This window comes from Strigops habroptila, chromosome 5 (genome assembly GCF_004027225.2).
Source record: "Strigops habroptila isolate Jane chromosome 5, bStrHab1.2.pri, whole genome shotgun sequence".
NCBI lineage: Eukaryota > Metazoa > Chordata > Aves > Psittaciformes > Psittacidae > Strigops > Strigops habroptila.
The window spans coordinates 62356431-62381839 of NC_044281.2; the positions used below are offsets into that span (position 1 = coordinate 62356431).

The window sequence follows — 25409 nt, forward strand, 5'->3', positions numbered from 1 at the left end:
ATAGGCAACTGAACCACTACCACTGGGCAAGAACCAAGACTTTTCACCAGAAGACACTCATGCAGACTATAATATAGGCACCAGAATATACAAACCCATATGTTGACTTCATCCCCTTACATTTATTTATGTTTTTCTCCACTCAACTTGAACTTCAGTGCCATAACACAACCTTCATGGCAAATACAAGAACCCTTACCACATTACAAAATGTTTCACTACCCTGACAGCTGCTTCTGAACAGCCCCTGTTCAGAAAGGTGGAAGCAGCCGCCTCCTAAATAGGAAACCTTTATCCTGAGTTTGCAGAAGTCCCCTATCTTACAGCTCTGAGAAGGCCTCCTATTTGCCTCAGGTTAAGACTATGAAAGATCTTTGGAGGGCATGTGGGAGGGAGAAGGGGGTTGGTACTGGGTTTATGTGGCAAGGTTTTGATAGTGGGGGAGGACAGGAGGGGCTACATGGGTGGTTTCAGTGAGAAGCTGCTAGAAGCTTCCCCCATGTCTGATAGAGCCAATACCAGCCATTTCCAAGACAGACCCACCACTGGCCAAGGCCAAGCCAGTCAGCGACAGTGGTAGCACCTCTGGGATAATGTGTTTAAGAAGGAGAAAAGTTATTGTGTAGGAACAAACGCAGCTGGAGAGAGGAGTGAGAAGAAGCAGCTCTGCAGACACCAGGGTCAGTGAAGAAGCAGGGGAGGAGGTGCTCCAGGCACCAGAGCAGAGATTCCCCTGCAGCCCGCAGTGCAGCCCGTGGTGCAGCCCGTGGCGAGGCAGGCTGTGCCCCTGCAGCCCACGCAGGTCCATGGGGAGCAGATATCCACCTGCAGCCCAGGGAGGACCCCATGCTGGCACAGGGGGATGCCCAAAGGAGGTTGTGACCCTGTGGGAAGCCTGCCCTGGAGCAGGGTCCTGGCAGGACCTGTGGCCCATGGAGAGAGGAGCCCACGCTGGAGCAGGTTTGCTGGCAGGATTTGTGACCCCATGGGGTACCCACGCTGGAGCAGCCTGTTCCTGAAGGACTGCACCCCATGGAAGGGACCCACGCTGGAGCAGTCTGTTCCTGAAGGACTGCACCCCATGGAAGGGACCCACGCTGGAGCAGTTTATGAAGAACTGTAGTCCATAGGAGGGACTGGAGCAGGGGAAGAGTGTGAGGAGCTCTTTCCCTGAGGAGGAAGGAGCAGCAGAGGCAACGTATGATGAACTGACCATGACCCCCATTCCCTGTCCCAATGTGCCACTGCAAGTGTGGGGATAGAGGTCTTTTTAAGATTTGGGTTTATTTCTCATTATTCTACTGTCATTTGATTGGTAATAAATTAAACTAATTTTCCCAAGTCAAGACTGTTTTGCCCATAACAGTGGTTGGTGAATGATCTCTCTCTGTTCTTATCTTGACCCATGGACCTTTCATTATATATTCTCTCCCCTGTCCAGTTAGCGAGGGGGAGCGCTAGAGCAGCTTTGGTGGGCATCTGTCATCCAGCCACGGTCAACCCACCACAAGGGTTAAAAAAGGGTAATAAAAGAACTAATTCACTTTTTCACTAATTCAATTTTGTTAAGTTCCTTGCACAAACTGTGCTCTGGTCTCAGCTTCTACAGTAGCATCCACAATTACACACTGAAAAGCAAGAAAAGGGATTCACCACCCATTACACAAGAGAAGCAAGAAGTCACCCATGTGGGTAGATACCACAGGCCATGATAAACAGCTTCTTGAAGCTCATATTTGTTCCATTGCTCAGTGGTCTCTAGTCCTATCAATCAGAGAGATAATGTCCTTCATGTTTAGGTCCAGAGATGATATGCACTGACTACAGAATACTAAAAAGACACCAAGAACTTGCAAGAGTCTCTGCTACCGTTCTTCTCCATAATGTTGTTCACATGTTCAGAACTGGTACACAGTGCAAGATACACTTAATGCTCTAATTTACTGTTCCATTTAGAAGCTTAATGTTGTAAACTTCTGAATATTTCCTGCTGCGTTTGCAACAGGCTATGCAGGAGGGTTCCCATACATATGAAATCTCTGGAAGGGGTACTTACCTCTTCATCATCATCAAACAAAGAGAGAGGAGCTTTTGTCAGAGACTTGCTGGTGGGAAGAGATGTAGCTTTGGACTTCACAGTTTTACTTGATGAAAACAAATCCTGTGCAAACCAAAGAAACATCACTTTGCAAAGCAATGCTATACATTTAAGAACTCTAAATGGGACATTCATGTTTTTCTTTTTTTTAAAAAAAGTGTTTAGTGTGCCTGTGGAGTAGGGGAAGATTGTCTTACTTGGGTGTACCAATCACCTGCAACGCCATGAGGATTGCCCTCAGGTTTGCAGATTAATTACTAGCTGGAATCCAAGGACACAAGATTAAACATATGCAAGTCTTTCATGATTCTTGCTCTTGATTTGCTGATCTTTCCCATCTTCAGGCTTTCAGTTTATGCCCGTGCATAAATCTTTATGCACAGTCATATCCCTATCTTTAAAGATATGGAAAACATTCCCAGATATTTCACTCTTGCAGCAAGGAGGAACTTTCAGGATTGCTCAGAGTAGCTGCATGGATGTCAGAGTTTCCAGTCCTACAGATAAATAAGAAGTCTGCAGATATAAGTGGGCTGAGGTCAGGGTGACTCACATCTCCAGGCTTCCTGTAGGGATTTATTGAAGAGATACTCACTTCAGAATCCTCTTCATCAGAGAAGAGGCCTCTCTGTTTTCTTGGAGGTGTTTCAGATAAAGGCTTGAAGTCCTCACCTGAAGATGGTTGACTCTTTAGGACAAAAAGACACTGCATCAGCACCCATTTAGATTCAGTAAGGGCAGCCACATCTTATGATCCTTTTTAAGGGGCATGCTGCTGGCAGCATACCAGCAGTTGAAGGGACAGAACACAAGCTTGTTACCAGGGGCTTAAATCCAAAACTCATGTGCTGAGTGAGCTCCTCACATGCAGCCAGAGCTATGCACAAGTGACTTGCAGGTTTTACCATAGGCTGCCCTTCCACCATCCTTCTCAGCAGAAAAATGTATGCAGGCACTCATGTCAGGCCCTCTCATGAGTTACATTAAAATGTTTCTTTTAACAAGCTGTGTTTCATAAAGGAAGAGGGCAGTTTGTGCCAGCCATCATTTCCTGCATTAGTACAGCACAGCCCCAGCCTGCCGCCAGCTATATGGCCATTAAACTCAGAATGATTCCAGCCTCAAGCACTACCGTCAGTAAGCTTGGAGGATAAAACAGTCCTCGCTTCCTGACGGGGCAGTAGTGGTGCTGCTGAATCAGTACTCATCCTCTCCTCCAGGAAAGCCAAGCGCTATGAGATCAGAGCAATGGCTTTGGATGACCTTGCACCACCACTCTTGCTCCATTGACCATGGGTACTCTTGCACTGCATCAGAAATAGAAACTGGCTTTGGTCCTCGTATTCAGGTGCTTCTCATAAGGCAACACAGACAAAGTTCTACAGCAATTTGCATTAGACATCCCCAGCACTGTATGCTTCTCAGTGTAGAAGGGAGAAGAGTCACTGTAGCTCATTATGTTCAAATACTCCTTGGACAGCAAATATGTATAAAGTGAGTACATATAATCTCTGCCACAGAACAGAAGAGCATTACTACTTTCCTCAGGACACTGCTCTGAAAGTGAAAGTGGAGTGGGCATTAAGGAGGCTCTCATAATTCTGTACATGTGTCCTCAGGATAGCATTTAGAGCTTTCTACACATTAAGAGTTTTCAGCTGAAAAGCAGCCTTTTAAACACTCCAATATTGTATATGCTTAGGTAGAACTGCGACATCCACCTTTCTCTTCCACAATAAATACAAGCAATGGGTTACCAGTTAAGTTGCTATCAGCAGCTTGTATAAGTGCAGAGACAGTTTTTGCAGCACAGAACTGACACCAAAGGTTCTTAAATCAGGCTGGTTTCATTGCAGCCATGAACTTCATAAACATTTTTTATTATCAGAGGCTTCTCATTTTGCTTTCATTTCTATCCCTGCCTTAATAAGATTCTTCCAATCACTGCCCACACAAGAAAAACTTCAAATAAAACCAAAGTTTGAGAGGAAAAATGCATTGAAAGACCCCTGAAGAACTCAGCTCATGGAAGACCCTATGAACCCAGTCCTTTTTCACAGATATGGCACTTCCATAGTGTTGTACATAGAAAGACTACTTCAACTGCAGTAGTAACTTTCTCCTAAAACCTCAGCCATACAATCCATTTACATGCAATTACCTTTTTTTCCATGACTGCCTCTCTATGACTTCCTGTTTCTTTCATTGCGCCAGAAACCACAGGAGGAATCACAGATTTTTCCTTGAATAAGTCACCCTCATCATCATCAAATAGGTCAGCTGTGGACTTGACTGCATGAAGAGACAAAACAAACAGGGAATGATGAGAACAGAACAGCCACTACTGAACAACAGAACATAAGAGAGTCTCCAAAGATACCATGCTACCTTTTTAAAGATGACCAACATCAAGAGTCTTTAAAACAAAAAGCTAGACAAGTTCTCAAAGTGAAACACCACTTACCCGAGAACACTGGTAACAGACAGCGCAGTCGACAAGCATTGGGGTAGAGTCAGTTGGCACCTCTAAAGGCCGTGTTTTGTATTAGCTTGGCACCTCTAAAGGCCTAGAGCCTGACAATGGGAAGTGTTGGGCACAGGAACTCAATTGTGAATAATTCAGTACCATTTCCCTGATTCAAGTCTAGATACTGCCCTAACAGTAAAGGGAGCACCCTAAGAGACGAAAGTCAGTGGAGAGCACATACAAATAAACCAGTCCCACACCACTCTATGGAAAAGAAACACCAATAACAGCAAAAAAACCCTCAACTAACAACAACAACAACAACAAACCCCAAAACCAAACAACCAAAAAACAAACCCAAATAAAAACCAAGCAGAAGTAGCAGTGATGCAGGTTTGAATTTTGTAACTCATTGATTCCTATCAGTTTGATTTTTGATAATCTTTAATGTTTAATCTCCCACTGCACATGTATAGACGTACTTGAATCTGGAGGCTTTTTAGTTGTTCCCACAAAGAAGTCATCATCATCATCATCATCAAACAGAACAACTTTCCCAGGCTGTTTCGGAATTTTCTCTGTGTTCTGTGCTGCAGAATTCTTGACTTTTTCCACAATTACGGTGGAACTGAACACATCACTTCCTCCTGCAGGTCAGATGAGGAAAAGAAAAACAACCCACACAAAGATCATTGCCAGAGTTATCAAAAAGCTGAACTTGTGCCATAGTAAGTGGAGCCAGGCAGAGTTTCCATCACAGCAACTTTTAATGAGCTTCTGCAACAATGCTGCATCAAAAGCATTAGCTAGAAACTTCCTGATAAAGCTGAGTCACAGACAGATAGTCCCTCACTCTCATTGCAATCACTTCTTCCTCAAACCTTCTCATTTCCCCTAGTGACAGCAACCAGGTTGCATGTTAAAGCTAGAAGACCCAGCAGTCCCACACTGTTGGCCCTATGGACCTCCCAAACTGTCGCCCTACATTACTAAGTAGTAAAGCACACAACTGTGGACAAATTGGTAAGGTGCTTGGAGGGGAAAGGACAGGTGAATGAGTTATCCCAAGGAGCTGCACTTGGTAGACCACCAGCAGTACTGCAGTGTGAGGCTGAGTTTGATCCTGAGATTCCTGTGTACTTCAGGTATGGCAGTGATTAACTAGAGTAAGCTGGTAACAACTGTTTCTTCTACATCTGGTCTGGAAATGTCCAGCCTCAGTGAAATAGGCATGCCAATGGTCTGCAAGCACTTTTAGTGGTTTTGGTAAAAACTGGCAGCCTGGTTCTGAGCCTGCCTTTTTGCTTGTTATGTGTAGATGTTTGAAAATGGTGGGAGGGGAAAAAACAAACAAACAAACAAAAAACCCCACCAAAACCAAAATCAACAACAACAACAACAAAAGAAAAAGAAAAGAAAAACAAAGAAAGAAAGAGACTTTAATTGAAAGTTTGGCAGAAAGTAGAACAACTGCTATTTGGTTAAAAGTCTGCAGACTGCATGAATTTTGACCAGCATTGCAGCAGTCTATTATGGGTAAAGTGTGTCACAGAATTAGAAACTGCCACAGGATTGGCAGGAATACAGCCATGAAGTCGGATTAATTATCAAAAATTCTCAAATTCCTAAACAAACTGTTCCCTGCGAATGTGTTCATCAAGCGATTTTGAATAGCAAGGAAGCCTCAATCAGTTTTCCTCTGGTGACTTTAGTCTGCCTACGAGTTGCCGAGAGGGAGCAACTAAAGACTTTAAATAAATGCCATATGTAACTTAATTCCTGATGAACAAAAACAGGACACTGTTAGAACAGTGTCCTTATGCAACAGTACCTCCAAGAAAGAGTGAAGGATACAGGAAACCTCCATCTGCCCTTTTAAACCTTGCTACCAAATGTTACAATTATGTAGAACGGCAATTGCTGATGTATATGTTTGATCCTGGAGCAAAAAGGCTGTATTTGTCTACATCCTACTCTAAAAATCATGCTGACTGAGGGCTCAGTTAACTGAAGCCATAGTCTTAAAATAGGCCTTTCTTAATAAAGAGTAAAACTTAAAATCAAGGTAACTCAGCCAGGTGAAGACCCTACAGAGAGACAGAAATCAAGGTTAGTTAATTCGGAGAGAATGGTGACATGTTTCTTTTCATTGCTCAGCTTGAAGTCTGATATGCACTGTAGACTTAAGCTGTATCGTATCAGCTGAAGTAACACACACCCTTAAAAGTCCATAGCACAACACTGGAAGCTGACAGCTGCTAATATCTGCCATCAATGACCTCTATCTTCATTGCTCCTGCAGAATCTTGATTATCCATAAAGCATGCTGCAGTTTAGGCATGCTGCAGTTTAGGCATGGCAGAAGCACCTGTATTTGTCACTAAGCACATGATCAAGCAATGTAGTGCTGCTGTGTTTGGATAGTTTTCTTTAAAACCTCCCCAGTAGGTTTTAAGGAAAAGAGCATTTTGTGCATGAAGCAATTTGCTATTGAACAAATCATACCTGGGAACAGAGATACTGCACCTGCAGGAACTTTCTTTAAGGACTTTGTAGAGGATGCTGAAATCATAGGAAGTACAATACAAATTGGATGCACTCGTTTTATGCTGTCAAAGCCTTCATAACTCTAACATAGCAATAGGAATCTGAGAAGTCTTCTGAGCTCCATTCTTTTTTCTCAACAGCTCAGAACTCTTTAGATATTCTCCTTGAACTTTCATTTCTTTGCAGATATATCTATCAGTCTATTTTCCCCCATTAAAACTCCACAAGACAGCTCTACTAAACTGAAGCTTATAAACATAATATGCATTTCTAAGTAGCATTATATAAGAGTTCACATTTACACACTCAAAACCACTTCAATACAGTACACTCAAAACAAAATGGCTTAGTCTCCCAAGCCTTATCTGAAAATTCATCAACTACAATGCTTCAACAAAAACTGCTGCAGTACAGGATGGGTGCTCAGACTCCTTCAGGGTCTAGATATGCAGCTAATGAGAAACTCAGACATGCATTAGTCTGCAAGAAGAATCTTTACTCCACTCCAACCCACAACTGGATCCTGCTAAGTACTCTTTAGCAGTAGGAACCCAGTGCACACAGAGAGCTCTGCCAACATCAGTAAGGATATCCTTCCAGCTCCAGAGAGTAGGTGTGTGTAAGAGATCATAATGAACAAACACATTTAAAATTCAAGGAAAACACAGCTGTTCTCTATTAAGATTGGGAAGAAGAGATATGCCAACAATTGCTACTCTTTCTCTTCTAGACTTTCTAGTTTGGAAACAAAACAGTCTACAGGACTATAAGAGGCAACAATTAGTTCTTACCATCACTTACTGGGACTCGCTCCTCTCTCTCTTTTGATTCTTCTTTTGGTGCTTCAGCAAAAAGATCACTCTGTAGATGAAAATGCAAAGGGGGGGAAGTGCTGAATTTCTATTTTGTAGGAAAAGACAGCTGCTGATTTTTCCATGTCAAAGATCCACTTCTAACCCAAGACAGAAGAGGTAACCACCACTCCCTTCTCAAAAGAATGCTTACACATATATACTTAAATCTGGGTACTCTAGCATTAACTTGAGTGCATATATTCAGAAGAGTAGCTTTCTGTCTTCTAAAATTTAATTCACACTGATTATCAGGCTGTTTACTGCAGAGAAGGAATGACCTTTTATTTGCACATCTTCAAGGGCTTACACAAATCTCCAGCTGTTTAGGTTCCGATTACATCCCTCCATGCTTTTCTGTTGAAGCTTATACAGTAAGGTTTGAAGGAAGAACTCGGGTCAGGCCAAGCATAAACATACTCTTCAGCTACACATGATTAAGATCAATGATTTATATTGTCGCTAAAGAGATGCTAAGACACCAGTATGGTGCAGAGATACACATTATAGCTCAAAAGCAGTGCTGGACATTCCAACAAAAGTCCATGTGTTCAGATTGCAGTTGCCCTGTGCCAGTCCTCCCTGCGAATCACAGCCTAGATTTCCAGGAAACCTCCAGATTTGTGAGTGCTGATCACTTCTGTTGTCTGAAAGCCTCCCTCTTATGGGAAGTTGGATATTAGAGGTTGCCTACCTGGAGGCTCAAAATGCATGGTCTTTGCACAAAGCTTTGTGGAAAGAAGGCAGCAATACTTCAGAAAGAGTAGGGAAGCACAGGGCTGTGGCAGGGATGTCAGTGATTACCTACACATTTGTCAGTTACTATTTGCCTGTTGACCTTCTGTTGCTGCTTTCTGGTACAGGCTTCTTCCACTGCACGAAGTAAGTAAAGATAAGTTACCCTTACTAGATGAGTAACTGTCAGGTAACAGAAAACCAAGAACAAACATAAGCTGGCAGGCAAAATCACAGAGAAATCTGCTTGACTGTCCTGTGTTACAGGATAAGGAAAGTACACTTGGCAACAAGTAACCAAGAGGCTTTAATCATAGCTTCATCTGAATTTGCACTGACACAAAGCCTCCTTCCAAAGGCCTTCTTCCAAATTCAGACCCCTTAGCTCCAAGGAACACCTGACTCATTCTAGTTGCAAAAAAGGAACAAAACATCCAACAAAGGCAGCAGTTTGGCTACTATTCTGGACTAACCTTGACCGATATCAGCTGCATGATTAAAATCAGAGGCAATTATCTGTTTTACACAGCTGTGCTATCAGATTCTTGTATCTTGAGTATCCCTGACATAGGGCTTCTACCCCCTTTTAAGTGCACAAACAATGTTAAAATAGAAGCAAAAATGCACTTTCTGCCATTCCTTTATCAAGTCAGCTCTAGATACACAGCATGAGAGTAACCTTAAGGTGAACTTTTCTTGCCGATGCATTAACTAGATGAAAGAACATAGCATAATTGCAATAGGGAACTTTTAACAGCACAGAGACAGAGAAACCCAACAGCATCACTGTCCACATATGGTATGTGAAAGATAAATTGTGAAGGGCACCGTATTCTCTTTCCTCTTAACCTTCTCCCATACCCAGGGACAAAGAGAATGACAACATTCAGTATTCACACAGGCATTTTAATAGAAATCTGCTGTTTTAAAATAAACAAACTGTATGGCATTTGGTTTACTTCCAGAGATAAAAGTGAGGTACTGAGTAAGCTCTGCTGGAATTAGAACCTGTCTAATGTCATGCTGGAACCACACCTGCATCTCTCACACGCACCACTGCAGAAAAGAGGGCTTTGTGCCGAGAGGAACATAAATACCTCACTCATGTAGTTCTGTTTCTTCACTGGAAAGCTATACTGTCCCTCCACACTTGAATATTACCAAGCAACAAGATGCTGTTTCCTCTCCCTGCCTTCCAGAAGTGGGAATTTGTGGGGATCTTTTTTTTTGTTTTTTAAAGGGGGACACACTCAATTTCTATTCTCTTCAGCATTCTCACCTCTTCATCATCAAAGAGACCTGTTCCACCACTGAAGAGGCCACTCCGAGAACCAAACGGGGTGAAGTCTTCATCAGTCAGCTTAGGAGGCTTGAAGATGTCATCTTCATCTAGAAAGCACAAGAGCCAAGAGCTGTGGTGGGACTGACCAAGTTTCAGGAAAGGGAATTTAAGAGACAACCAAAATAAAACCTGTTTGATTCCGTCCCCTCTCTCATAAACATTACATGTACAGAGAAGCTGCTGTAAACAGATTGGTTGTGTGTTGTTGCTCCACAAGACCACGTTTAAGGAGGAACTCTCATTAATCTTGCTTCTAGCATTGTTTTATATGCACATCACAACCTAATTTGTTTACACACTCACCTTGAAGGACAATCAAATATCCTACCCAGTTTCTAAAGTAGATGCCACAATTTCCTAAGTGATATCTTACAATCCAGCCCACAATTCAAAACCAAGAGGAAGATAACTTACCATCTGACAGAACTCTAACTTCCTTCTTCTCTTTCAGGGTTTTTCTTGTTTTGGTCTCTGATGACAGGGCTTTAATGAAGAAAATTTCAAAGCAAAAATAAAATAGTCCACCTCTATTTGTAGCCTGTGATCAATCTATGGTAAAAAGAACCTAAAAAGAAAATCTAACCAAGCTGACCTATATTTCTTCATATGAAATCAGCCCACTGAAACAATTCTATGAAGTACAGGTTCTAAAATTAGCACTTAACATTGTAATAGCACCACTCTGTCAGGCACTGTGGGTTCAACACAGTTGCCCACACGCAGACTAGTGCCACCTGAGATGCCAGAAAGCAACTCAGCATTCCAAATGGTACATATCCCACACAGAGCATGCAGAACCTGAGCATCTCAGATGGCTCTAGACATATTATACCTTAATTCAGCTACCAAAAGCAAAGCCAGAGTTTTATTTTCTTGCCAACTCAATTTCAGTCTGCTATTTTCAACTGCTGCTTTGCTACAAGAATAACTACTTGAGAGAGATCTTTCTTTCTCTTTGAAAGTGACACAAAAGTAAATGCAGTATTTAGTCCAAAATGTCATGGAAAACAGTAGCAAGCAAAAGTTCCTCGAAATGTAGTACATTTAAGCTGCAAAGAGATAAAAAACAAACAACCCACACCACAGGAAAGCACCAATCTATGGCTGAAGGGGTTTTCCAGTGTAGAGCTCACTACAGTGACCAGTGGCTTCCGCATACCTGAAACAGGTGGAAGTACATGTGGTCAAACATCCAGTTTTGCATGCAAAGAATCAGATTGGAGAGAAAACCTTTCTGTGTGCTTGGGGAATGACCTGTCTCACCTAAAAGCAATGTGTTTTCTACTATAACACTCAGTGAATTCCAATTCAATCCTTAAAGTTATGGCCAAAAAGTTTCTCAGAAGACGTAAGTGTCTTTATTGACTCTTGTTGGGCTTTCACCTAATACATATTCAAATAATAGATCCGTCTAACTTCACATATTGTTACACAGGATCTCCTGTCCAACTCTCTCAAGGCCCCTGCTATCTCACAAGAACTTAGCAAAACTAAAGAGTTAGCTTACATGAACGTTCTTCATCCAGTTTGACTGGTATTTCTCCTTTGATGCGGGCTGCCAGCTCGTCTGCAAATGATGTTGGCCTCTTCTTTTTCTGAGGAGTAGGGACAAATAACAGCATATTCCTTATACACAGTCCGGTTACCAACTTGATGCAGTTGCAGTTATAAATACTGTATTCTACAGCCTCACTTGTACAATATCCTGTCTAGACTTTGGCTGAAGCCCTCAGAAGAGGCAATACAGCTTTCTATTCAGAAAGCAATTAGGAGATTATGTATGTATCAAGAGAAAAAAAGTGCCATTTCTAGTCCCTTATGATCATTTAATTTTTAATGTCACCTTGTTTTGGGAGCAGTACAAGCAAGAAGCCTTTACCACACACAAAACAAGTGTTTTAAAACTTGCAACAAGCAGTTTCTCGATGACCTTTAAAGACAGCTTTGATGCCAGTTTAGGGTGCAGAAGTCCTCTAGTTTAAGGGGGTGAAGCCTGAACAACCATGTTGAAGACCATGCAGGATTTTTACAAGTCCTCTTACAGGATCCCATCCCAGATAAGTGAAAGCTACCATTATAATACCTCTAAGGACATATTTTTTCATGAGGAAAGTCAAACCTCTCCCTCCAATGAGGCAACAATTACTTACAGGCCTTGTGCTTTCATCTAAGTCTCCGTCCTCATCTTCCTCTTTTTCAGAGTCAAAGAGATCACAGCCATCGTAATCATCTTCATCACTCATCTGTGCTGTTCTCTAAAAAACAGTAATATCCTGTTGTGCTCTCCTGAAGATGGCATGCAAAACAAGCACAAAACTACATCTGCGTAGATAAAATATTCAAAGCAAACTTCCTGAGAGGAACATTCAGCCAGTCTGGGGAACTTCACTGCTTTTGAGAGGTAAGGAAGGAGTGCCTCTAGCTTCAAGCAAGTTGTTGCATTCTCTAGTACACCCCTTTGCTGTGTCACTGAACATTTCTGGACCAGAGATGAAACTGAGGACACTAGGACTCTCCTCACAAGGACTGTACCACTACTATACACAAGCCTGAACTGCTTTGGCTGTGTGGCTGCCCTTAGTTTATGAGCTCCTTTCTAAAGACGTAGTATTTAGCCTTAACACAGGAACATTGTGAACATTATAAAAAAACTATATTTTCTTGAGCTATTCCTAAGGTGGATAGCAGAAAGACAGACAATACATGCCCACATCTTAGCTTCAGTCATGTGAATAAGAAAAAAAGGTTGAAAGACATGAAGCGAATTGTGAGCTGGGGGCTGGCACGGGTAAGGCCCCAACACCCCAAAGATACTTCCTCATCTTAAAATATATCAGAAATACAAAGCTACCCTATGAAGGTCAATACAGCTTAATGTAACAGCTGAGTACTTTGTAACATTGTTTTGTTAATGTTACAAAGATTAGATTAAACAAGGGTTGCAATTTGAAACATTGTTCTTATAGCAGTAAATTTCAGACTGAGGATACCCACATAAAAGTCTTTTGCAATAGCGCATCTAAACACGCGTAAGCTTCCTTCTCCTACTACCAATGACTAAAGTCAAGCTTGAATTTTCCAACCTAAACATTTCTTTTCCCTTTTCATTTGTTATCGAAATGGACATACTTTTCAAACATTTAATACTGTCCACGTCTTTGATTTCACATTATACCCAAACTGCACTGTTCCTTACTTCCTGCATAGCAGGTTTAGAATTTTAATTATAGACCAAATAACCCCACCAGACCTTACTTTTCCTGGACTAGATTCTTTGAACTCTCATAACTCCAAAGTAATTCCTGAGGAAAACACACAGCAGAAAACACCATCCCACAAACACTTTGCATCTAATGATGGCTTGCAAACATGTCTTTAAGCCAAATCCAGGTTCAGTTTCACAGCACAGTGCCATCTGGCCAGGACAACCTTCTCATACAAAGTTATACAAATCAGGCTTAACCAAAGTTTTTAATAATTAATTGTCTAAAGCTCTTATCTCCTCTTTCTTCCACCCTCACTGTGTCACAAGTGGAAAATCTTTCAGAGATATACCAGGGTGTATGTAACCGTACCGTCTTTTGGTCATCTTCACTAGGGTTTCCAAACTCATCGTCTGATTCCTGGAACACACGAGATCCAAATATAAGTACCACACATTACTTGGTTCAGTGGCTCAGAAACTTTGGCCTTACTTAGGTTTGGACATTCAGATCTCCCACTGTGACCTGATCAAGGAATTGTTTCCCCACTGCTGATGATCTTTATGAACAGAGCTCGCTAGAATGTTATTAATCTAGCAAAGACAACAAGCTCCATCTGACTGTATTTGAATAACTTGAAGGGGATTTAACTTTAACTGAACAAAGACACCAAAAGGAAACTCCCAAAAAAGGGAGTGCTCGCATAGCACAGTTACAAAGCAGAGACATCCCAGCCCAGGCAAATGAAACATACCAGAAACTGATAGTCCAATGCAGCAGATTTATTAGGCAAAGCGTAGAGGTGCATTACTGACACTAACATAACCTTTAAACTTGCTCCTGTTAGGTGTCTATCCCATTCTTTGTAATGTAATTCACAACAGATTTGTTCTCCATAAATACAATTCTTGCGAAGAATCTGATTTGCTTCATATTGAAATTAGACTGGAATGAAACGCTTCAATTTGAAGTATTCTACTACAATAGCAGTTAAAGCAAGTACCACTTTATTGTTCCTCTGACAAGCTGCAGAAGAAAACACCGCATAAGAATAATGAAAAGCACATTTACCACAACTGACATAAGGAACAGACATTGTGCAATATTATCTTGAGACCCCACATGAAAAACCAAGGTAGCAAATGGCCTCATGCACAACCAAGGACTCATGAATGCTTGTGCAAAGTAGCTGGTACTCTGTCACTTGTCACTTACCTCTTCATCCTTCTCTTCACTGTCAATTACACTTCCACGATCGCTATCTACTGATCCTTCTATTTTAAATGAAAAACAAAAAAAAAGTTTAGATCAGATATGACATCTTTGAACAGAGATATGTGGTCACCAGACATAATTGACAACATCTTTAAAGGCTTTGTGAAGAGAACTAAAACTCAGGTGGAAAAGAAAGTGGTTTGGAAGAGCTTTGAAGGCTGCTGAAATTTAGCGCTTTGTGTTTCTAATACACAGAGCAGAAGTTACTGCTTTGTGTACCAGAAAAGTGGTTATTACAGCATGATACACATTTTTCCCCCCAACTAACTACAGTGTGCATCTAAACATGCAAGAACACTACACAGTGTAACCCAAGCTGTGAGTTAAAACAGACCTAAGCCACAGATTAAGAACTAGTTACTTGCATAGGAATAATAGGTCATGCCAGCACATACCTTCACTAGAGAGATCTCCAAGGCCAACATCATCTTGTTCCATAAATTGCTGAGAACCAATCAAGTATGGTAAAGGCCTGTCAATATAGAGATCCTGGAAAGAGACAACATCAGGTCTTTTTGACATCTAGGAACAGCTCTACATTGTTGACAAACACAAAAGTCTTATGCCCCTTGTTTTAACTCAAGGAAGATACAAGACTGTCTAAAAAGAGTCTCACCAGACACATGCTTCAAGTACGCTTGCAAATGGGTGGACCAGCTGAGGTTTATTCCTTTCTAAGACTGTCAAAGAAGGGGTCTACTTCTATTTGTGTGGTCCCAACTTGTTTCTAGGTGTCACCTAACAAAAGAATATCTTTGCAAAGACCTGCAAGCATCAGTCTTATCCCAAATCCAGCACCTAGGGTTCTTAATTACCAGTAGAGTAAAAACCACCTAAGAAGATATGGTTTGTAGCTAAAAAGCATGAAATTTAAAGGTCCCACTCCACCCAGAATTGAGGCTTCCCTTTCTAAGTTCACCGCCATTAAACTAGTTCCATTTAGGGTGCCATACCTTAATGCTAACCCAACTGCAAAACAAGTAGGCTACACAAGGAATAGCTCAGCAAGGAGCGCTTCTCCTTCAGACGCAGTCATCAAACCCTCTTTTTAGGTAACGAATATCAATTTTATACCAATGCAGTGATACTGCTGACAAAAGCAAAGAGTAAGTGCTACAAAGCAAAACACAAACACATGCTCTCAGCAAGAACAGGTCTCTGTACCTTTGGCTCTAGTATCAGTTCCACCCTTTCATTACTTTCTTCCTCTTCTGAGTCAGAGTTGCCTGCTTTGATGTCTAGCTGTTCAAATGCACTGTCCAGAACTTGCAACCCATAATTCACTGCTTCTTGGATTTTGGGGATCAGATCAGCTTCTTTCTGTTCCCGTGTCTTTTCCTTTAGTAATAGGAATAACACATTGTCATTGCATTTTACTCAAGACACAATCTCATTGCAACATGCACACAAAATTTTAACTTCAAAGTAGTACAACAAGAGCTTTTTCACTATATGCAAGAGAAAGACCTTCAGAATCTTTTTTTGCTTGACTTAATTAATCTTTATCACTCTCAGAAACAGAGATGTTCTAAACATCCACACCAGCACAGTACTATATTATTCATGCTTCCAGCCCATCAAGAGAATATGGTATTATACACCTATACTGCAAGATACATAAAAAGCTCCCTGGGTTTTTATCCTTGGGAAATGTAGTCAGATTCTGCTTCCGCAATCTAGTACCTCTGAATCCAGTAAGAAGGCCAAAGTTCTCTTGATGAAAAAAAAAATGCATGGCCATTTGAAAATCAACGCATAAGTCTTGTCTACTGGACACAGTATTGAGCTTGGGGAGGTCCTAACAGATTGGCATACACTGTAGTAGCCTTCAATGTTATAGTCAATTTTATGTTTGAATGACATACACTATTCAACAGAGATACTTCAAGGAGAAAGAAAACAGTGTGATTTGTAAGGTGTAAATGTTCACAAAATAAGTTTGAAAATGAGAAGGCAGACAACAGCTTCAAACACACTGCCAGCATTCAAGGCAGCTGAAGTTAACTACCTGCTCTGTTTTGTCTCCAGCATCAGCTTTGGGAATAGGTTCTTCCACTTCTTCATCATATACTCTCTAAAAAGTCAAGCAAAATTAATTCAAGTAAGAACAATATATGCTGCAGAGGCTAAACCATGGGCACCACGACAAAATGAAATACACTGCTAACGTGCAATTAATTGTACATTAATTCATTACACATTTTAAAAAAAAGAAGCCATAGATGATGCCAAGCACTTCATAGCCTCCTTCATGCACTGAAGTCATCATCAGGCAGCCTCTCAACCCAACTGAGGCAATTCAAAACTGCAAATGTCACTGCAGCAGTGGAAGACAAGCTGGTCATTTAACCCTGTTCACACATTGACCAGAATATGTTTTAAAAAAGCACTGTTTTAACTCCCCTAACATAAAGCTATTCTAGAAACCTTCAAAGTCAAACCTAAGTTTAATTATGAGCTGTCTATTTTCCTTTTGTTTTCTATCATAGTAGCTTTCCTTCTTAGCCTTTACCCTTCTCCTGTACTTACAGAGAAGGCTCACTTCCTCCCTCAGCCTTCAGTTTGATGATCCCTCCCATCCAGCTCTTTTAGCATTCTTTTCTAGGACTAGCTACAAGGAAACATGGGGGAATAAAAAGTCTCCCTTGAACCTGCAAACCTAAATCTAAGTCTCTCAAACACAAGGGCAGCTATCTCCTGGGAAGAGACAGATCTCTCACCTTAACTAAATTAAGAACTAGAAATGAGGACCTATTTCTGTACACTTAAATTTGGGAACAAACAGCTTCAAGCACCCAAGATTTAAGATGTTTGGTACAAACTATTCTCAGCAGAATCATTACGCTGAACAGCAAAGGTAGGCCAGAAAAGACGCTGCAGCTCTGGAAAAAATCCAGCCACCACCAAAAAACCCCAAACCAGAAATCCAGATTTCCGACATCTTATCCTCTGCCAGTATCTTTCCAATAAGCATAATGGCTTCAGATGAGACACATGTAGCCTAAAAACAATGCTGGTCAAAATAAAATACCCAGTAAAACTTACAGTGCTAAAAAACCTTCCACAAATCTAGAAGATTATTGAAGCTCTACATCTTAATTATACATGTGCTTCTAGTGGTACAGTGTTGTAGCAGGCTTTCAAGTCTAGCTTTCACCTTTCTAAAATAGCAATATTCATAAAGAGGGAACGTTAACCAACAAATATGTTCACCATCTAAAAACATAACAGACAACTGCCTGCAGTCCAACATCTTTAATACCAATTGCTTTTAGCATAAAATAACACCTTTTAGCATAAAATAACTGTTATTTATTTAGCATAAAATAACGCCAAATTTACAGTAGCGTATATCATTCCTCATATTTAGACAGCCAAGTGCAGACAGATGCTACATTCATGCTGGCTGTAAAGCTAGACCAAGCCATCCCAGAGATCCCAATTCATTCATAGAACTAAAACCAAAACTCTGGCTTCCATTTCACATATAAACAAGGAAGAAAGATAGCTCAGAAGAGGCAAAAGGGAATATACTGATATCAGATAGTGCATTACTCACAAAAGAATTAGGACACCCTTTAACAGAATGCAATTAAAAGCTAATTAATCTCTAAATTAACATCAGACTTGCCAAAAAGTCAAATGACTTCTCTATGTTATAGTAAGGGACACCACCAGTGTTTGGAGAACAAGCTTGATGACATGCAAGAACATACTCACATTCTCTATGAACTGTGTATTGGACAACATAAGAAAGTCATTGAAGACATTATGAAGGCGACAGTCTGTGGCTTTTGTTTCGCTAATCAATCCATCTACTTGCTTTTTGATTTCATGAGTCCTGGAAATGGTTTGCTGTGAGAACTCTTGCAGGAAATGCAGAAGCTGTTTACAGCAGGGGAAAGCAATAGTCAGTATCCAACTCCCTTTTCCCTTGGCACCGTTTATGACACACAGGCAGAGTTATCACGCACTTCAACGGAGCATCAAAATAAACACGGTTTAGACGAAAGCACCCCCATATACCCAGGACCAAGCCGCCTCCTACTCTGTTTCCACTTCATTCTGCATCTCCTTTCAGGCCAGCTCCTCATTTTGTTTTTATCGCCCGGATCTGAGGGTGTAAGCAACAGCAGGCCGCCGCTCGGGCCCGGCACCCGGCCCCGCCTGACACCTCCCAAGCCCCGGTCAACACCCCTCCGGTTCCACGCTCGGTCCCGGTCGCACCGCTCACCCCGGCATCGGAAGCCAAGGACCAGCTCTGGCTGCCCTTACGGATCTCCTCCAGCGACCAGGGCCGCTCCCACACCGGCGCCGGCTCCGCGGCGTCCCGCGGGGCCCCGTTCATCTGCGGAAGAAGGGAAGAAGGGCAGTGAGCCGAGAACTGGCGGTGCCGCCGCCATGCCCGGGCACAGCGGGCCCGCCCCGGCACTCACCGTGGAGCCGGGCCGCGCTGCTCCCCTCGCGCCCGCCGGCGCCATCCGCCCGCCCGTCAGCTGAGCGCCGTCACGTGACCCGCCCCGCCCGGCGTGCGCGCGGGCAGGGCGGCAGGGGGCGCGGGGGCGCCGCGCGGAGGCCGGGCGAGGCGGGGGGGGGGGGCAGTGGCAGCAGTGGGGCTCACCGCGGCTCCCGCCCGGCCCCGCACCAGCCGCCGCAGCGGGCTGAGCCTGCACCAGCAGGGCGAGGGAGGACCGTACCCCCAGGCGAGGGCAGCGAAGGACCAGGTGGGAGATGGCTTCGACCACCGCAGCTGCCTCAAGGGCCTGATACCCTTGGCTAGGAGGCTGTTCGTAGAATAGAATAGAAGCCAAACCCTGGGAGGTGGTGGAGGTGAAGGCTTGAGCTAGTAAGATCTTGTACAGATTACAGACAGAGAGTGTAGAATGTAATTTCTAGTAAATTGATATTCGAGAGTAGAATTTAATTTGCTCTTATGTAGTTGTTGCTCAAGAGAGATCAGAATCAGGTTCCAGTCTGTAGTTAGTGTCAAATCATAATATGTTTTTTTTCCCTCACCTGAGAGATAGTCATGTCGAATTTGGAAGATCTTATTGGTCTCAGTATAGTATCTGAAGTGTCTTTTGAGAATCATTATACGATGTGTTGTATAAAGATTCCAGGACAACAAGGTTTGTTGGTTTGGTTTTTGTTTTTTTAGATTACAGAAACCTGTTGGAGAACATGTGTCAACTGCTTGTACTGATGTGTTAGGACTACTTCTTGTATGTTGTGCGTCCTCGGAAAAGTTGTTCTCGCTGTTAGGAGGCTAAGGGACACTAGCGCAGAGGGGCCCTGCTCTGCGCTGGGAACAGTCGAGGGTGGCAGGAGTAGCATGTCCTGGTCTGCGGCACAGCAGCACTCCCCACTGGAGCACAGCAATGGGGTATGGTGATGACCAGTCTTACAAGTAGAGAGATAGATACACTTTCCTCCTATTTTCCTTACAAAAGTAAGCACAAGACTTACTTACATTACAAGCCAGGTAAAATCTCCTTTGGCTTAAATAGGATTAGTCTTGATAAACTCATACCAGAATTCCAGGATTTGCTAGAAGAAAACCCTATGTACACTAACACAAATAAATATATAGTGCAAATAGCCAAACTGGGATTCACAGCCAATTATCCCCAGGCCTTTAGAAGTTAAATACCCACTCTAACTTCTCACTTTCTCACTAAGTCATTTTTTTCCCAATGGATTAAAAAACCTTGTCATACTACTGTCTTTTGTATGTTCTTCATTACAAGGGAATTAACCATAAAGGAAGTTATAATAATCTGTTCTTCCCTCTGGTAAATAAATAATTCATTGCAAATGGTCAATTTAGATCAGCCCTTGACATTAGCACATGGAGTTTATTTATTTATTGCGCTTGACTACGCTGATACCACAGAAGACGTTGTGAGGAACAGGGTACTCCGTGATTTACTTTTTTGAATTCTCAATTTAAATAAGAAAAAATGCCCAAGATCTCCAAGTTCTCGTACGTTGATTTTAATGTCTACATCCGGATACTTGAAGGCTATTGCTAGATTAAGGATGTAGTAACTTCTAAAAGCAAATAGTGTCATATTCCTTTCAATTCTATTTTTCTGTGATTCTGTAACAAGACATCATTACTGAACTGGCTCAGACCTTCAACCTCAGTAAAATTTAAAGAATTTTAATATACTGATATTAAAGAAGAAACTAACAAAGTAGAAAAATATCAGCCCAGGCTAGTTTCACAACAATGTCTTGAGCAAGAATGTTAAAAACCACACAGATGGGAGTAATCTAAAATTATTCCTCAAGGCCTCTAGTGTTTTGTGATAGTTCCTTCCTCTACGACATTCCAAAAACCAGAAAAATTAACCCCAGCCGGCAACTAAGGACCACGCAGCCGCTCACTCACTCCAACCTAACCCTGGTGGGATGGGGAAGAGAATCAGAAAAACGTAAAATTTGTGGGTTGAGATAAGAACAATTTAATAATTGAAATAAAGTAAAATTTAATAGTACTGAAAAGGAGAGGGAGAGAACACAAGTGATGCACAATACAGTTGTTCACCATCCGCTGACTTATACCTAGTCCATCCCCGAGCAGCAATGCATCCCTTCCCAGTAACTCCCCCCAGTTTATATACGGGACATGACATGCTGTGGTATGGAGTATCCTTTTGGCTAGTTTTGGTCTGCTGTCTTGTTTCTGCTTCCTCCCAGCTTCTTGTGCCCCTCCTTACTGGCAGAGCACAAGAAACCGAAAAAAGTCCTTGATTTACTTAGCAACAACTAAGTTGGTGTGTTATCAGCATTTTTCTCACACTAAATCCAAAACACAGCACTGCACCAGTTACTCAGATGAAAGTTAACTCTATCCCAGATGAAACCAGGACAACGGCACAATAAAAGTCCGCCTTCTAGACATTTCAACCTAAACACTGCAGTCAGGGTCCCCAAAAGCATTTCAGTCCTAAAATTGCTTTTAGAAAAGAATTTAGAGAGGTTCCTTTTAAAGGTTAGAGAGAAGATGGCAACAAGAAAAATCACTTGCTGTTCCACTCAGCACATTCCAAATGAATATTCAATGCAAAGATATCAAAATCACATATGTCACTAGGGACTAATTTGCATATTAAGAACCAGAACATGTAAGACTGCATAGAGCTTAGCTCTCTGATATCCATGCTTACAGAATGCCTTGGCTATATGGCATCACTTGCTACTTGTATATGGCCATGAGATCTGTGCCTGTGCAGCTCTGATTCCCTAGGACCCCTCCAGAGCAGGGCAGAGTGCTTCTGGAGTCAGTCTGGGAGACAAGCTCTTTTCCATTTGTGGCCATAAGGGCAGAATCCACAGCAGGCTGGTGTTCCTTGTAATTCTGCCAGTCCCACGCAACTGCTGAACCCTGTGCATTTACGGCAGTGAAAAATGAGCCAGAGGTCTTTTGCTGGGACTCAGGCTGCAGTGAAAGTGTTTAAGGGGGGGGGTGTCAGACAGTCATGTTACTAGAAGACCCCTATGGGTGTGGATTGCAAGGGTAGGCCAGAGTACAGGACACAAAGGGTTTGGAGAAAATGTACGCAAGACAGATTTGAGAAACATAGCACGTATGTTTCTCAATGCAGTTGCTGTTCTATTCTGCCCTGCAGTTTCTGGAAAGAACTAGCATAGCATAATGGGATGTGGTAGTTATGCAGACATGGTGCAAGGGGAAACACACCTTTATGGATCTTTTCCTGGTCCTACTTCAGTCTATTTTCTGCAGTGTTGCTCCATAGCAGAAAAAGCCACTTTCTATCCTGAAATTGCTTGTTAGCCCTGTCTGAAAATTTACTACCCCTATATACTGCTGCCAGACTATAAATCCTCTGGTTAGTTCTGATAAGCCAACACTTAAGCCTGGAGACAATACTGATGAAAGTTTGTTGCTCTAGTGTAAAAACTTGCTTACATACAGACTTGGCATCAGGCATATGCCTGAAATTACGGCGGTTCTGGGATTTCCTGACTGAGTTGGGGATGCAGACATATATATATGTCTGTAACTTGTCTCCTCAATGTAGTAATGAAATTAGTGGAGTTTGGATCGAGCAGTGGGGGCTGATCTTGGCACAGTTAGGGATTCTCTGCTATAGCAACCTGGGAGACTTTCTCCTGGCTTTGATCCCTAAGCTTCCTCCTGTGAAACCAAGGCATGGAATGAAGACAAAAATTGGTGGGAGGGGTACTACAAACAGTTGGTGTTATCCAGACTGAAGAGTGCACTAGGCCTCCTTAATCCACCATTTTAAGCCAACACAAGATGTCCACAAAGAAACATCTGTGAACATCAGCACAAGAAGCAATTGCAAAGCAAAGGAGGAAATCCAGTATTTACATTCTGGCACAAGCTGACACCTATGCCTTCTCATAGACCTGGTCCTCAGTGGTATCCTCAATAATTTCCAAAGGCCCATAGGACCAAGCAGAACTTTTAGCAGCTGCAAAATGGCTGTACAAGTCTAAAGGTAAGATGATGCAACATTGAAAGTAATTTAGAGGCCAGTATTGCACGCTTGTTATGTATGATCACAGCTTACTGTCTCTTCACAACTTCTGCAGAGCTGAAAGCAAACATCTCCATTTGGAATGGGTCCTGACTACTCTCAGACCTAGTAGATTGTTTTGTCCAGAAAACATCCCTATAAACAATGTGGCCAGCTTTAAGGGAGGTATTGTGTATGCTATACCCTTTCACTGCTAGGCCATATACAACTCTATTAAAGACAGAATGATTTTTAACACACATATACAGAATATGAAGTAACAAGAAAAATTCTTTATTCATACAAGACTATTAAGGGCACCCGATTTTCCCCTTTTCCTTATTTTTTTAAACTGTTTGTTTGAAGTAGCTACTAAATTCCCATAAGCGTTTGCCCATGAGGAAATTACAGCTTAGAGTGGACAAAGATTTGAGTCTTGACATGACATTCAATATAAATTTAAATATAATTCTCCCTTCTTGATAATCTGGGTAATGATATGCCATACAGCTGGCCTGGGTAATTTTTCTTTTCCTGTGGGTAAAAACTTGGCAGACGTACTGCTTTCTGTTTCCTTACAATGGAAGCGTTAACAAAAGCTGAAACAGATACAGCACTTGGTTAAACTCACAAATATTTACAAGGTATAAAATTTAAAAGAATAGCACAGCTGGCTTTCCCAATAACTCACAGAAAGTAAATATGTTTTTATAACTTTAGAACAGGATGCAAACAAAAGAAAAAGTCAAGTTTTAATTAGAAGATAAGCTTCTGTGTCACACAAGAGAGAACCTCAACACAGTTTGTGCATTGTTCTTCATTTTCCCTGCCACTCCTTGTTCTTATGCAAAGGTTGTGTTGTATAGCTTGGTTGTGCTATACAGAGAGGTGTGATTGTCCAAGCCCTGCAGTTACAAGAAATCCCCAGCTCCAAGATAGTTCCAGCACCTGCATTATCTGCAGGCTCCAAAAGGAGTTCAGAGTGATGAGTGAAGTCAGGGTTTGAAGATGCCTCAGTCTCTGGCACACAGTGTAGAAAGGAGTGTCTACAGCTAGAAATAGGTACAGGTGTTGCTGTCACTGGACCAGCACGGGAGCCTGAAGCCCCCAGAACTCCCTCCCCTCCTACTTGGGATTCATTGCTGGTTAATGCAATGGCTTGATTACCAGTGTATTTATTAATTTCAGGGAATTCAAAATCAGCTTTCCTTTAAAATAATTAATTTTAAGCTGTGTGTCATGAGTAAGCAGATTATGATTACCCACATCACCTAAAAGACCTCACTGCCGTATACCAAGTCAAATGACTTACTACGTTAAGTTGTGCAAGCAGGAAAAAACAGGCTGATAAACTCAATTCAGATAACTAGAAATCCTAAGGGAGGAAAAAATTCTGGAAAAAAAGAACTGCTATGCTCTAAAGGAATCTGGACTTGGACATACATGACTTCATTGGCTCATGGTTTCCTTTACATGGGTTTGTTCCTTGTTTGATCCCAAAAGTTCATCTCTCATGGCAAAATCACTGTCTTAGAGGACAGCCATTAGCCTGGTATTCCCTTGCTATGGGGTAGAAATGCCTACTATGTGAGAACGGGGGAATCACAGAATGACAAAATCGTTCGGGCTGGAAGGGACCTCTGGAGATCATCTAGTCCAATCCCCTGCTAAGCCAGGGCCACCTAGAGCAGGTTACACCGTAGCTTGTCCAGGTGGGTTTTGAATGTCTCCAGAGAGTGAGATTCCACAACCCCCCTGGGCACCTTGTTCCAGTGCTCTGCCACCCTCAATATAAAAAAGTCCTTCCTTGCGTTGAGGAAGCTGACTTTTGGGTTCTGCAGCCAGGTAGTAAGCTCTGAAACTAGAAATCTCTGACATGCTTAAGGGAGCCACCTGAAGTCATGTATCAAGTCAGTATCATAATGAAAAAATAAAAAAAGCTCCTAACCACAGTCCCATGGTTTTTTACTTCAGTCTTTAACAAAACTTTGAAACATGAAACTCACAAGACTAGTGGAATAGTGCTACCCTCCCACTACTGTAAATAGGTCAAGAAACTAAATTTCTCATCTCAACTGATATACCATAGTTGATAAAGCAACATAGAAAGCATGGCTGTGAACTTATGTTCCGGGTTAAGTTCAGCAGACCCAAGCATGCACTTGAGAACAAGGAGTGGCTCTGCTGGAGACAATGGAACTACAGATCTCTCCTGACCACAACAGTGGCAAATCTAGTCTAGCAGATTATAAAATGGTGTTTCTCTCCAAGAACATTATTCTCAACTCTTGCTGATACTCCAGAGTTCCTTAATAGTAGGGAATTTAAATTAGTTTATTTAAGCCAGTGCAAAAACATTTAGTTGCACTTAAAACGAATCG

The 25409-nt window shown here is 42.0% G+C and overlaps 1 protein-coding gene across 11 annotated transcripts in view; it reads right to left on the reverse strand.

Annotated features, from left to right (window-relative positions):
- WASHC2C (WASH complex subunit 2C) overlaps positions 1-19024 on the reverse strand; it is a 39994-nt gene extending 20970 nt beyond the window's left edge. For 10 of the 11 annotated variants that reach the window (XR_003991631.1, XR_003991630.1, XR_003991629.1 and 7 more), the window contains exons 1-18: positions 18955-19024; positions 18753-18866; positions 18239-18403; positions 16527-16592; positions 15683-15856; positions 14914-15007; positions 14459-14517; positions 13616-13663; positions 12191-12295; positions 11548-11635; positions 10455-10523; positions 9978-10087; positions 7904-7973; positions 7071-7127; positions 5048-5212; positions 4260-4390; positions 2694-2786; positions 2057-2161 (exon numbers count right to left, since the gene is read on the reverse strand). Coding sequence is in view for 7 of the 11 variants with exons in the window: in XM_030487833.1 (XP_030343693.1) it covers positions 2057-2161; positions 2694-2786; positions 4260-4390; positions 5048-5212; positions 7071-7127; positions 7904-7973; positions 9978-10087; positions 10455-10523; positions 11548-11635; positions 12191-12295; positions 13616-13663; positions 14459-14517; positions 14914-15007; positions 15683-15856; positions 16527-16592; positions 18239-18403; positions 18753-18866; positions 18955-18999 (1758 nt within the window). In the remaining 4 variants the exon portion in view is untranslated. The remainder of the gene's footprint in view (positions 1-2056; positions 2162-2693; positions 2787-4259; positions 4391-5047; positions 5213-7070; positions 7128-7903; positions 7974-9977; positions 10088-10454; positions 10524-11547; positions 11636-12190; positions 12296-13615; positions 13664-14458; positions 14518-14913; positions 15008-15682; positions 15857-16526; positions 16593-18238; positions 18404-18752; positions 18867-18954) is intronic. The other variant, XM_030487827.1, reaches the window with a different exon arrangement.
- Between the last annotated feature and the right edge of the window lie 6385 nt (positions 19025-25409).